This window comes from Etheostoma spectabile, chromosome 23 (assembly GCF_008692095.1).
Source record: "Etheostoma spectabile isolate EspeVRDwgs_2016 chromosome 23, UIUC_Espe_1.0, whole genome shotgun sequence".
In the NCBI taxonomy this organism is placed as follows: domain Eukaryota; kingdom Metazoa; phylum Chordata; class Actinopteri; order Perciformes; family Percidae; genus Etheostoma; species Etheostoma spectabile.
The window spans coordinates 11998960-12012046 of record NC_045755.1 but is presented as its reverse complement, the minus strand read 5'-3'; the positions used below and the strand labels follow the sequence as shown (position 1 = coordinate 12012046).

Genomic DNA, 13087 nt, shown 5'->3' with positions numbered 1-13087 from the left:
AGGCAATTCAATCCAACTTTTTACTCCAGCCTCAAAAGACACCACAATGGCCTTTGCTGCATGTCCTTCCCCTTCTCTCTCTCCTTTCATGTCTTCATCTGTCCTGGCAAAAATAAAGCCCAAAAAATAATCTTTAAAAAAAAGACACCACAATGGCAAGAAAGATCAAACACAAATCTAACAACACGGCTATTGTAGAAACTGCATTAAATTTGATGGTGTTCTTGGTATTTTGTCTACTCTTTTTTTAAATATACATGACAGAGAGAAAAATGTAACATGGGCAAGACAGCAAAACAACAAAACATCTAAGAAATAACAATCTGGAATGTAATTTCACATCCCAGTACTGCTCCAGAAATAAAGACAAACCGGAAGAGAGAGCAGATTGCTGCGTGACAGAATACATTTTTCATAGGAGAGGGGATTAAACAGCCTTATGTCACAGCATTTATCCCCCCTGCTGTGATTATACAGGGGGGGGTGGGGGGTTGGGGGGGGGGTTCAGCAGAGGATTGAGGATGGATGAGACAGCACCCTCATCTGGCTCACTTGTGAAACGGCATCCATCATTGCATGTGAAGGAGACAGCCCTCACAGCAAGGTTAATCTCACATGGTCCAATGTCCCCTTCAAAATAAAACCCCAGTCAGAAGCTCAGATGCTTAGCAGATTTGGCACAGATCACTGCAGTATACAAGACTTATGCAATGCTATATTAACCCAACCAGCACTCTGACAGGTTGAGACACCGGGCACTCATTGTAACGGATCAAATAACTACTCAAAACATCATTTTAATTTAAGCTTTGAAGGAAAACTGAGAAGTCAGTTCTGTGTGTTTGGACAGCTGAAATCATTTATCACCCCCATTTTAGACTGGAAATACTGGGGGCACTAACCTCTTTCTCAAGTTTCACAGAGAATCATGCCAGACAGTGGCCCATACAGTGGGAACAGTGGAGTGTAGTCCCACACTGACACCTTGTGGAAGTGCTGCTGATACAGGCCAGTTTTCTGTGGAACACAAATTATATAAATTACATGTTACATGCATTACATAATATGGATTAAAACTGTGGAAACTATTTGAATATAACTATTGTGTTGGTGGCCTGAGTAATTTCCCCCATATATAAAAATCCTAAACATTATGTACATTATAGGACAGTTGTAAAGCAAACTACATTAAAACACTGCTAAATTGGCCAAAAAACTATTTAAATGTAGTTCTCACATTTATGCAGGGATTGAGTCTGTACGTTAATAATAATAATCAGTGCGATCATATTGTTCGCTTTAAACATGTTCAGAGGACATCAGGATATCTAACACAGCTGGAATCCAGCGCATTGAGAAAGTTAAGGGAGATTTAGACGTACACTTTTTAAATGCTGAGGACTCACAGGTTCCAGCTTGTATGATACAAAAAGGAGAGAAAAAAGTTCACAGATGCTGCCATTTAAATTAAGCATTGAAATGTTAACATATGATATCTTTGAAAGCAACCTTGATGCATGAATAAAAACTCTGGGTCATTGCAATGTTGATGAAAATGTACTTTGGATGCGTTTAGATATGCAATATATATATTGTTCAAGTTTTCTGCAGTCTAGGCCTGAGGATATGACAGATCCTATATCAAGTTACAGCCCACTGGGTGAAACCTATTACAATCAGCAGCCTCAGACAAAGACCTTTAATACACATTGAATGTTTTATTAAAAAAGAAGTTATAACAGTTTATTTTATACACAACTATTTATGAGGTTATAAGCATATTAATAGAGAGCATTTGTCTTTTTGACAAGCATGCCCACTTCACAATGCAAAGAAAAAAACAAGAGGGCAAAGAGGGTGATAAAAATAAGACCAAGGATGGACTTTTCGAAGAAAAAAATAAAAATAAAAACCTTTTGACTTTTTAACCCTCAAGTATCACACACTAGGTAACAAATACGTAGTTTCTATAACAAAAATAACTGCCATTTTCCATGCTGTGTGGACCTGCTAAATCCCCTGATGGCAGCAGTAGGCCACGAACACAAGCCCAAAACAGAATGGGAGGTGTGCACCAAGCGAGCCTCGACTCCACACCAGAAGCATGCAAGTGCATAACGAGACACAGTCAACACACAGAGGGAGGTGATATTACAGGATCAGGGTGCTGGCTCTCTGCAGATGTGCTGCTAAAACTGAGAACAGGTCCTAGATGTCCCGTCTATGGATTAAAGATAGAGCAGTCCATTTGTTTAGCGGAGGCCCGTCATCCTCATTGTATTTGGCAGGGTGTGGGGGAGTGCGAGTACGGATGTGGGGCTATGGCTTTGGACCGGACCTTCTCTGCAGATCTGCAGTTAGAATTGTAAAAGCCCCTGTCAATCGTGTTATTGTGGTTGTCTGGAGTCGCTGTTTAAAACTGTGGGTAGGTAAGACATTGTTATCTGTACACCTGTGATCTTGGAGCAGACGAGGAGGAGGGGTGAAAGCCAAAGGGAAATTAAATAAAAGCACAATGAACGTGTTTTTTTTTTTCTTCAAAAATAATTTAGAATTCAAGTTGCAATGGGAAGCATAATCATTCACTGAGGAAATTTTCTTTAGTAATTGATTCGAGTTAAAGACAACCTGAAACATAAAAGGCAGTAGTTATTTATTTTTGACCTTGAATGAATAAATGTGGAGTAAAAAAAAAGAGAAGTGAAGATCAGAATGGTGTCATGTTCACCAGAGCAAAACCAGGCCACAGCTGAGTATATCATCAGTTTATTGCCCAGCAGAAGCCAAAAACCAAACCTATGATTTTACCCAAACACAAAAGTCATGGTTTTGAAAAGATAAAGAATATCATTAGTTCCCTGTTGCACAATTGCATCATTATGTGCCATTTTATTACAATTATCAACTTGGATATATTGTATCTTCAGCACTCGCATACAATACTGCACAAATGTAAAAGAAGAATTTCAATCTGAATCATTTAAGAGAAAAACAAAAACAAAAAAACAACAACTAAAAATCAAGTTCTTATCAGGGTGATAATTTAGCTGAACCATAACTTAGAACAGTGGTGCTTGGCGGCCAAGATTAAAAACAAAAAAAGAAAGTATGTCTAATGGAAAACAAACAAATTTATAGGCTGCTTAGGGAGAAAACACAAGCCAATCATGAGAGTGGGAATCTGCATACAGTTTGTAGGTTTGTTCTGTTTGAGTGGATGTGGACCACAAACACTCTGAAAACATTCACATAGCTTTATACTGCCTTGAACATGTTGACGTATCACAAACGTTAGCTCTACAACAGTTAAAATGGCTGCATCCTCCTGGAAGCTAACCCTGAGCTAACATTCAAAACCTCCCCGGGTTGGGTGAGAGAAATTAATTATTATTATTATTATTATTATGAGCATAGGATTGTGTTTTTGGAGAAAATCCAATGTCTTGAAAAGGGTTGAACCACACTTTTGAATTCTGTACAGTTAGATCTATCAGGCTCACTACAGGTCAAACATCACCCTAGTTTGAAATCACTCACACTCATCTGTACAACTCTGCAAGAAGAGGACAAGCAGGCAAGTCTATGGAGTATCTTACATTTAACCACACAACAGACAATAACTAAAAATCAGATGAACAATGAATGCTTTATCAGGTAAGTATACCAAACTAGCTAACTATCTGTAATACAGCCATATAGCATATGTTGTTTAGTCGAAGTCAACACCGAGCAAAACTAACTACCCTGTCAAAAACACAGTTCAACAAATATTAGCATGAATCCCATCCTTTCAACACGTCCTGGGTGAAAATGTTAATTACTATGCAAGATACAACCAAACTGTATTTCAAACCTGAGCCAGAAAAGTCTAACGATCCTACATTAGCTAAAATAAACCCAACGTCACTCCATGGGCAATCCCCCTTTTCTGCGACTGAGTGAACATTTGGATATCAAATCACAAATTGTGCAAGGTCATATTGCAGAAAGAGGAAAATAAAAGTAGGATGACTAAAAACAATGTTTTTGTAGTTGCTTTTAACTTTCATGGCTTTTTGAAATAATGGTTTTGGGGACTTTAACGCTTCTTCGCCCTTCCTTTTGTGAGGATAAGGTAACCTTCTGAGGATGATTTAGCCTTGAATCTCCCACAAAGCAACCAGCGATTCTTACTGCAATCTATGAAGTAAATACTTTTCAGGGTTTTCTAGGTAGTTTGACTGCCATGTTTGCCCCGACAAGCAACACTCGGCCAGTGTTTTGGGTTAAACAGAGTTTTCACGAGACCACAGAACGGTGTCTTATCCCTGTATTCTTTCCACGTATCAAGGTTTGCATGTTATCCCACCACATTGAATCAACAATGAGTAACTTCTTTCTTCTCTATACATATGAAATTAATTCTCAACTAATTCTCATTTGCTACAAGCCTAAATGTTTTACATTGAGCTCTTATTTTGTAATCTTCTTCAAAACTAGTGATCCAAATAGGTGTCGTGGTAGGCAGACAAAGTGTGGGGGTCCGGTTGATGCAGTCTGGGTACAGACCACAGGTCAGACCATTACGAACGGCATGCATTGGAGCAAACTCCATGAAACAGTGGAATGTAAAGAGGACCGATACTACACAAACCAGAATCTTCAATAAATCACTTAATTTTTACTCCGATCCAATCAATAACCATATGACCATTTCTGTTGCTTTTCACTAAAATGAAAAAACTGATTTGGTGCTGGTTTTCGGAATTCACCACAATAGGTGAGAACTACGTTATTTCTCTACATGAAAAGTTGTTATTGACCAATAATACTAACAGCAACGTGTTTTTTAAAGCAGGACAGGTGATTGAATGCCAGTGGCATCGTGCACACGTTTGGTGCTCATGTGTTTGATGCACCTCCTGACAGAGTGTCAGCAGCATGAATGAAATTCATATGGTTAGATAGTTAAAGGGTAGATCTGGGCTATTTCCAGGTTCCATCATACCAAGTGACTCTGACCAGAGTCTCCACTAAAGGCCACTCCCTTCTTCATTTCCTTTGTGCACAAGTCTTCCATACGGTTTATGCAGCTAGAGTACGTTCTACAAATCAACACCAAGAGCACCCAACACATCTTTGTCACCACACTGTCCCTCGCCCTGTAACGAGACATATTTAATTAATCTGTTTTCCAAGACCTGACCTTGTTAAGCATTTATTTTGCCATGCACAGCGGCATGTGTAGACAGGCAGCTGCCGCAGGTTAACGAAGAGTAACATTAAGTTAAGTAACATTCCAAGTTATCATCCAAACTAAACGAGAAACAAAGCCATCATTCAGGGTTGATTTATAAGCGTCTATTGGCACTACACTTTTAGTATTTTTATATAAGGTGTGTTATAACACCTTGCGTGTGATTGTTCACTTCAAAAAACCCTCTTGACTACAGGACAATATTGTAGAGCTGTCACTCAGGCAAGCAAGACCGAAGCAGCTCTGTAGTGGGGCAACTAATGAAATGTTAGAATCAATTAGCATTCTGGAAAAAGAATTAGGATTCAGGTCAAACATAAAAGACTGTTCATGTTTTAAAAAGTGAAATTTGAGTAAAGAATAAAAGATGCTCTTGGGGAGGTTTCCTGTCTACGCCTACATGACACCTTTAAAATGTGTAAATGACAGGGAGAGAGTGTGAAAGCAATGTCAACCTCTGTGTAGGGAGAAACGGCTACAGAATGGGAGGGGTGTCTGTCAAACACACCAAAGGCTAGATATCCATAAAAATCCTTGTTTAGTAGTAATAATAATAAAAAAATCAACTTGTTTAAATATGAATATTATAAGTCTGCTTTCTCATGGTTAGGAAATCAAATATAGTCTCTGTGGGGGTTAAAGGAGGAGGCGGGATGGGGGAGCCCTCCTATCACTACAACTCCATGTCCTGGGCCTCGTCTTCTGAGAAATCCGACATGGAGCTTTCAGATGAAGAGTCGCCTGCCCCCTCTTCCTGCTCCTTTAGAGCCTCCTCTGTTGCATATTTCTGGATGTACTCTGGAGGGAAGAACAGAGAGGAAAAGAGAGAAAGATCAAGGTCAGGCAGTAAAAAGTGATAGCCTAAACCCCAAGAGAATGAGGTGATCCAAACTACTTATATTTTGTTGGGTAATAAATTTGGGAAAATTCATTTGTGCAATAATTTAAGACTCTAAAAAGGGATTACATTAACGGTTTTAGATTAGTTTGAACCTTTGATTTTTTGCTTGTACTCCTCTGGCCGGTGAAGGTACATGGCAGCTGCGTCTCCATTCAGGGGGTCGATGGGGTTTGGGTAAGCCAGCAGCTGCGGCAGGAACGACTCAAAGATGTTGGTCAGATCTGGAGAGGAAAGCAACAGATTTTTCATTACTACTTTACCAACTGACAGAAATAAGTGATCCGACAATTATATAATCTGGCCATTTAATGGCAGTTATTGTCAGGCTTCGTTGAAAGCAACCTGATGCTCACCCAATATTATGCCAATTACATTTCTAATATAAAACTGTTGGCTCTGTTAATCGGCCATAGGAAAGATCACAATCAATGTACACACAACAGTCAGTGATGACCATACAATGCAAGGAGTATATGCTAGTAACAAAAGTAAAATCCTCCCCCTGATAGCCTCACAGCGAATAGCACTACACTAATCCCTTTTACTAGCTCTTTGCTAGCAGGCCTCAGCTTTCTCTCAGAGATGAGGCCTAGTGGAAATGCCTGCAATTCCGCTCTCATCTCCTAAGTGTCACTGTTGCGTCCATTCAGTGGGGAAAACAAACCCTTTCATACAGTCTATACAGAATTATCAAGTAGAGATTTAAACCGTTGATTTGGTTCTCTCGTGTTGTAGGGAATCCTTACAAACAATGCTTGGTTGATTGGCCTATTGTTTACCATCTTTGTCCAATCTGAATTTCTTTTTTCAAAAACACAAAACAAAATCTGCAGTATTTTAGTACAAAGATTACATAACACAAATGTGATTCTTGGTTTGATATTTCAGAGAAGACAAAAACAGGCCAAGCTACCTCATTTGATATTGACATTAGTTATTAACTCCTTTCCTCTTTATATCAAAACAAAAGAATCAATAGTTCATTATGAGTCAAATACCATTTAGGGTTTTATATCCAGAACAACAGTGAAAACAAATAGGGTGAAATGCTGAAACATCTGTTGGGATATTGCTGTAAAGTCATTTATATTGCTCAAAAGCTATCTTAGCCCCGTGAAGGGTCTGTAATGAGAAATGAATGGGGAAATGGGGACGTGGAGAGTAGCAGAGACACACATTGACAGTGAGAAGAGCAACTCGGTGACAAATGATTAAGTACAATCATGTGAGCATGTCCCTGTCTCTCAAAGCTGACCGACAGTGAATCATTCTGTCAAAGGTGAATGTTGTCTGACTTTGCTGGGTCAGGGTAGTACCTCGTTAGTGTTCGCTTCTCTCCTCACTAAGTAGATTAGGGAAAACTGAGCACCACTGCCTAATGTGACCACACTTGCTAGCAAGGGGCCCGCATTTACCTTTTTGGTGCTGATGTCACAGTGTGTTAAATTCTTTGCACATAATCACATAGACCTCAGTGGGGAAATTTAATATGGACACATAAGCAGTAGGGCCACTCACCATAAAGGGCTGTCCATGTCTGGTTGATTACATCTAAGCACACTGTCCCTGACCTGGGAAACAGAGAAGAAAACAGAGTTAGAGTTAGCCTGTCCGTCGGGGCTTGCTTCAGGAAAGAGGTTGAACTAACTCGGAGTCTAACCTTGAACTTACTTTACCCTGAGATGGGGGGAAACTGTTTTTTCTGTATGAGAACAGCATTGCATTTTACATTGGTTCAATCACCTTTGACTAGGTTTATCCAGAGTTAATCACATGCATCAACACTATAAAAGGCTTCACGAATGGAGCCATTATATTATGATTCACCATGGCAACAAAAAAAAAAAAAAAAAAAAAAAGAAATCAGTTGCTGTACTTTAACCCTTTGGATACTTAAGCGCAAATACAGTGAGTTTGAACATCTATTTCGTGAAAAAAAAACACACGGCCGCTGCTGCAAAAGAGCGAGAACTGGTTTGGGCAAATATTGCTCCAATATAGTGCATTTATTTCCTATTTAATCACAAGTATAATATTACTGGTTAAAACTGGTGGAATGGTATTGAACTTCTAATCTTTTTTCATAGTTGCAATCCTGTGGGGAAAAAAGTACTACTAATCGCATTCTGAGGCTGCAGCACCATGTCATTAACAGATTTATAATGTATAATCATATATTTCAAATTCATATAGTCATTCACCTGCAATCCTGTAGTACCTCTTTTTAATGGCTCTCACTGGTTTGTGTCCAGGGATCACTATAAAAACTTTTTTAAAAATGTTTCAGAGCGAGGCACACTCTTCTGACAACTCTGCATACAGTGGCATTACTAATATGCTCCGCATCACCAATGTTGTAAAGAAAATTGCCGTTTGCAAAAAAAAAAAAAGGTAATGCGAAACAAAGAATCTGCTCGGATCTAAGAGCATATCCACGATGAGTGATGTAAGTTATATGAAGACGGATAAGGTTAGGTACATATCTGATGGACTGTGAAGAAAAACAATATTGCTCAAATAGATAGTTATCTGGAAATGGAAATACATCTAGTTGGGGCCTCAATTTAATCTCCCGATGTATGTTGAACTCCTTGTGAAGTTATACAGCTTCTTCAACAGGATCGTCAACAAGAGGACAAGCCAAGTTTGAGAGAAAAAAAACTATTTATGATCTGCCTAATAGAGTTAATAAACCAACCTTGTTTATTCATGCAGATGACAAAACTGTGCTAAAATTTGCCTGATACAGACTGAATGAGAAAATGAAAAAGTGCTGTGTCAAAAGGAGACCAGGTTAGGTTCACAGGCTCAGTTACCATAGTAACTGACTGAGGTTAAGTTACGTCTCTTTCTAAAACGCGCTGGAGTTACCCTTCTTTTTAAGATTTGATAAACCTCCCTTTCTGAAATGGAAAACCCAGAGTTTCCCCTCACCTCAGGAGTTTTTACTAAATCTGCCTTTTGAAACGGGCCCCTGGTCCTCCCAGAGACCAACCTTCACAGGCTACTCTCTCAAGCAGTGGATTACTGGGCTGAGATGAGGTGATTTGCTGCTGCTAGCCAATTGTGCGGCTCATATAAAGTTAAAAGTGTAGTTCACAACACAAGCTGATATGTTATACTATTTCAAAGCCTACATTTCAAAACATGTATAAAGAAATATAGAAAACAAAGAAATATTAATAAATTCAAGCAATGTTTTTAGTTTACAATATGACAGGCCAGCAACATGACATAATTACAAGCAAATATTATTTGATGAGCTGAAATACACAAGGCCTTAAAGGGTGTTAAGGACCAATAATCCAATAAATACTGACTTCAAATAAACGGCTATAATCAACTTACGCTTCGTCAATGTTGGGATGAAAAATCTTGTTCATGAATCCTGAAAAAGCAAGACAGAGATGAGGAAAGTGTTTAAAGAAAAAAAGAAAAAAGTGGAACCTCCTCCAAAAATATGGTTATATAATCCCTCATGCGATAGTAGAGCTCCCCTACCTATTGATGGTGATTTAAAAGGATATTTGTCAGGAAGATCTACTCGCACCTTCCATACGCCTCCCTCATAAGGTGCTGTACATGAGGAGAGAACACAAAAATGAATGAGAGAACACTGTTGAGGACAGAGAAGAGACTTTCATTCCATTTAACTTCACATTTCATCCATTATGTACTAAGATGGATTAAGACACTGAAGGGGTATATCGATTGTATGCACTCCTTTCCTCTCTTTCAGAAACACAATAGAGAGAGGGACACTTAAATAAACTACACATATGTTTTCCCTTTGCCATTTACATCATGTTTTGCAGTAATGCATTTCAGGCCAGGGAAATTCTTTACTTCCAAATCACTTCATATTATGCACAAACATTAAAACAGAAGAGATTGTGTGAGTGAGTGATGCTCTCACAGGGTAGCTGTGTGTAACAGGACCCTTTTGTGTTGTACTGAACAGCACATAGGTGACTGAAAACACACTTGATGGTTTGAATGGTGGCGAATATGTGCATATACACACACATGTGGGCAGACAACAGTGCCATTTTATTTTGCGTAGTTATGAGGCATCATTAACAGGGTCTTACACCCACTTCCTCTCTTTGCTGATGCGTGAGTCAGTCTTTAAGTGGCAGTGGTTTTAATGTGACAGATGTTGCGAACAGCACACAAAAGAAGTATTTCCTGCTGATGAGGCCGCTCTCCTCATCAAAATTCCCATCTAGCCTGGCTCATCCACTTTGTGGCCTCAGGCATGGTTTCAATACACTTTACATTCTTTATGCCTGCTGTGACTAACCTCGCTTTATGTTCTACACACAAAAATGATAAATTCCTTTGCTGGCTGACCTCAGAACAACATTCATTGTCATTTCATGCTCTAATTAGAGTTTTACGAAAAGTTAAACATTTGGTCAGAGAAGGGGCATTAATGGAAGAGCTTTCAAGATCCCAAGTGGCAGACACATAAATAAAACTCTCCTTAATTTGTTCCATATTTCATGGAACCCGGATGAGAACACACCCAAAATCCTATGGCCGCTTTCAGGAGCACATTAATCAGCCCAATTGAGGACTCAGCAACAAATAAAGATAGTTGTTTAATTTATCATGACAAAACAACATTTTTAAATCAGAAAAGAAAACACTTACTTCCTTGTGGTCCAAAAAACTTCACTACAAATTCATTGAGTCCACTGAGGATGGTGACTTCATGCTTGCTCTCAATACTTTAAGGCTGTTAAGGACAATATCATCACATGACTGCATACACATGAACACAAACAACCTGAGGGACTACAATAATGAAAAATTATGAAATAACATTCAGGATCACTAATAATTTGGCCTCTGTTAAATGGTAATTCAGCTGCAGTTGTTTCCAGGTAACACATTACATGTTTTGTTGACAAGAGTCCTCTCTCCTTACCAACATCATTCTTTCATATCATACAGAGTTATGAAAACTAAGGAGAGATATAATTGCTTTAGACAGATAACGAAAACAAATCAATGCAGGATTATGTTCTGACCCCTAGTCCTGGAGCATCACATAAATGACAAATCTTTAGCCTTACACCAAGGTGTCATTCTGCACGCAAATTAATAAACCCAGATTGAATGTGAAGTATGCAGGCCAGTGATTCAAAAAACAAAAAAATCATGCACACTCACATCTGCCAGCAGATCATATTCCCCCATGCTTCAGAACCATGCAGGGATTCCTCCACTTGTCCCTCTCCAATAGCAATAACACACAAGTCCCCACTGAAAACCACAATACAGAAGTCAATCTCCTTACAATGAGATTCTACAAGTTTATTTTACCACATATACTCCTGACAAAACCCTTAAGCCCTCGCTATGTCTGCCCCGTTTCAACATTATATACAAAATTACATAAAAACAACTTAGTTTGTCATAATCAATTACTGATTCAACTTGTGTTATTTGAAGAAAGTGGAGAGAATCTCCCACTATCTGAAACCTACACACTAGAGTCTCACAGACATACATGTAGTTCTTCTTTCATGTAGATGACATTATGTTGAGTTCCTCAGATAGACAGAGTGGCTCCAATAACCCAAATGGATCAGAAAGAAGCACTCTGAAAGGCATGTGTAAGGTACTAAACTGAGACGTGCCTTTGTCAAGCGGTAAACTATAAGCCTTCAACCATTTAAAAAAGAATTTTTTTTTTTACCTGAACTCTATTTTCCTATGTTTTTATGTAGGTGACTCATGTGAACAAAAATCTTTGAAATTGGCCAGTAAGCAAAAACACTGACCGGCAGCCACAAACTGGGCTGCAATGTAATCCTATAGGGCAAATAAATAAAGCGTTGTTTTTGCCACTGACAGGCTCAGATTGTTATTATAACTGTCAGACTATATTATGGAAAGGATCCCTACAGAGATGGACTTTTTTTTATTTTAAAGCAGTAAAATCCTCTTTTTTTTTTTAAACAAGAAACAGCTCAGAGATCGCTATCTCTAAACCTACCAACCACCTGCCAAGACCCCATTTAAATAAATAAACAATACTTTTCGCATGTGTAGAACCATCATATTTCCACATGTACATCAGTAAAGTACATGTTATTTTCAACCAAACCAGAGTGGCAATTGTGGGTTAAGTGGAAAGACAAACCAAGACAGCTTTTCATAATTTTATTTTGTTTCTCTCAACTTTGTGTGTGGTGTACAATGCTGAATTTACTGTTTATTTACATGGAGTCTGGCTGGTTCAGCGAGAAAGGTCGACCTCCGTAGGAATCCATTCCATGCTGTCAGACACTTGGAACAATAATCTGAGCACGTCAGTGGTAAAAACAGCACTTTCGTGGATACAAATTGAAGGTGTGAATTGCCCAATAACATACATTGTAGCTCGTTTTGCTGACTGCAGCGAGCTTGCTTGATACTGGACCAATTCCCATCAGTCACTAAGATACAAAGACATAGCAAACTAGGGTCCAGGTTTAAAAAGACCGAAGTGATACATTTTGTTTCCTTTCTCTAATCTAACACAAAATCATCACAGAGAATTTTTTTCATGTGAGCAGGGGGAAGAGGCACAGGAAATCAAAGCAGAGAGAGAGACAACAACAAAAGAATGAGAGAAAGAATAATCACAAAATTAGAGTGAAAGACTCAAAGAACACATTAGAGACAGAAGGTATAAGAGGTGGGATAACAATCTGTTTTCCACACCACACAGTAGCAGCTGGCTCGTCAATCCTGACTAAGTGAGTATCCCATTAGCAGTAATGTAGCACTGACCCCCAAAGGGTTAAATCAAACTGAAGGTTATTTTAAGCTCTGGTTGAGTCTGCAAAGAGCAGACTGAGTCCCTGGCTTCTACAAGGAAACGTGTCATTGTCAGACAGAAGAGGAAGCTCTCTGGTCTGACTTGTGCTGGAGCGAAAGAGCCATGCTGAGACTCT

At 38.9% G+C, this 13087-nt stretch overlaps 1 protein-coding gene across 1 annotated transcript in view; it reads right to left on the bottom strand.

The window, feature by feature from the left end:
• Nucleotides 1-1702: 1702 nt before the first annotated feature.
• Nucleotides 1703-13087, bottom strand: part of ube2h (ubiquitin-conjugating enzyme E2H (UBC8 homolog, yeast)) — a 25563-nt gene continuing 14178 nt past the window's right edge. Inside the window, exons 2-7 of the mRNA XM_032504993.1 lie at nt 10794-10870; nt 9639-9713; nt 9486-9525; nt 7656-7708; nt 6230-6358; nt 1703-6034 (exon numbers count right to left, since the gene is read on the bottom strand). Of these exons, the coding sequence (XP_032360884.1) occupies nt 5910-6034; nt 6230-6358; nt 7656-7708; nt 9486-9525; nt 9639-9713; nt 10794-10870 (499 nt within the window). The 3' untranslated portion in view covers nt 1703-5909. The remainder of the gene's footprint in view (nt 6035-6229; nt 6359-7655; nt 7709-9485; nt 9526-9638; nt 9714-10793; nt 10871-13087) is intronic.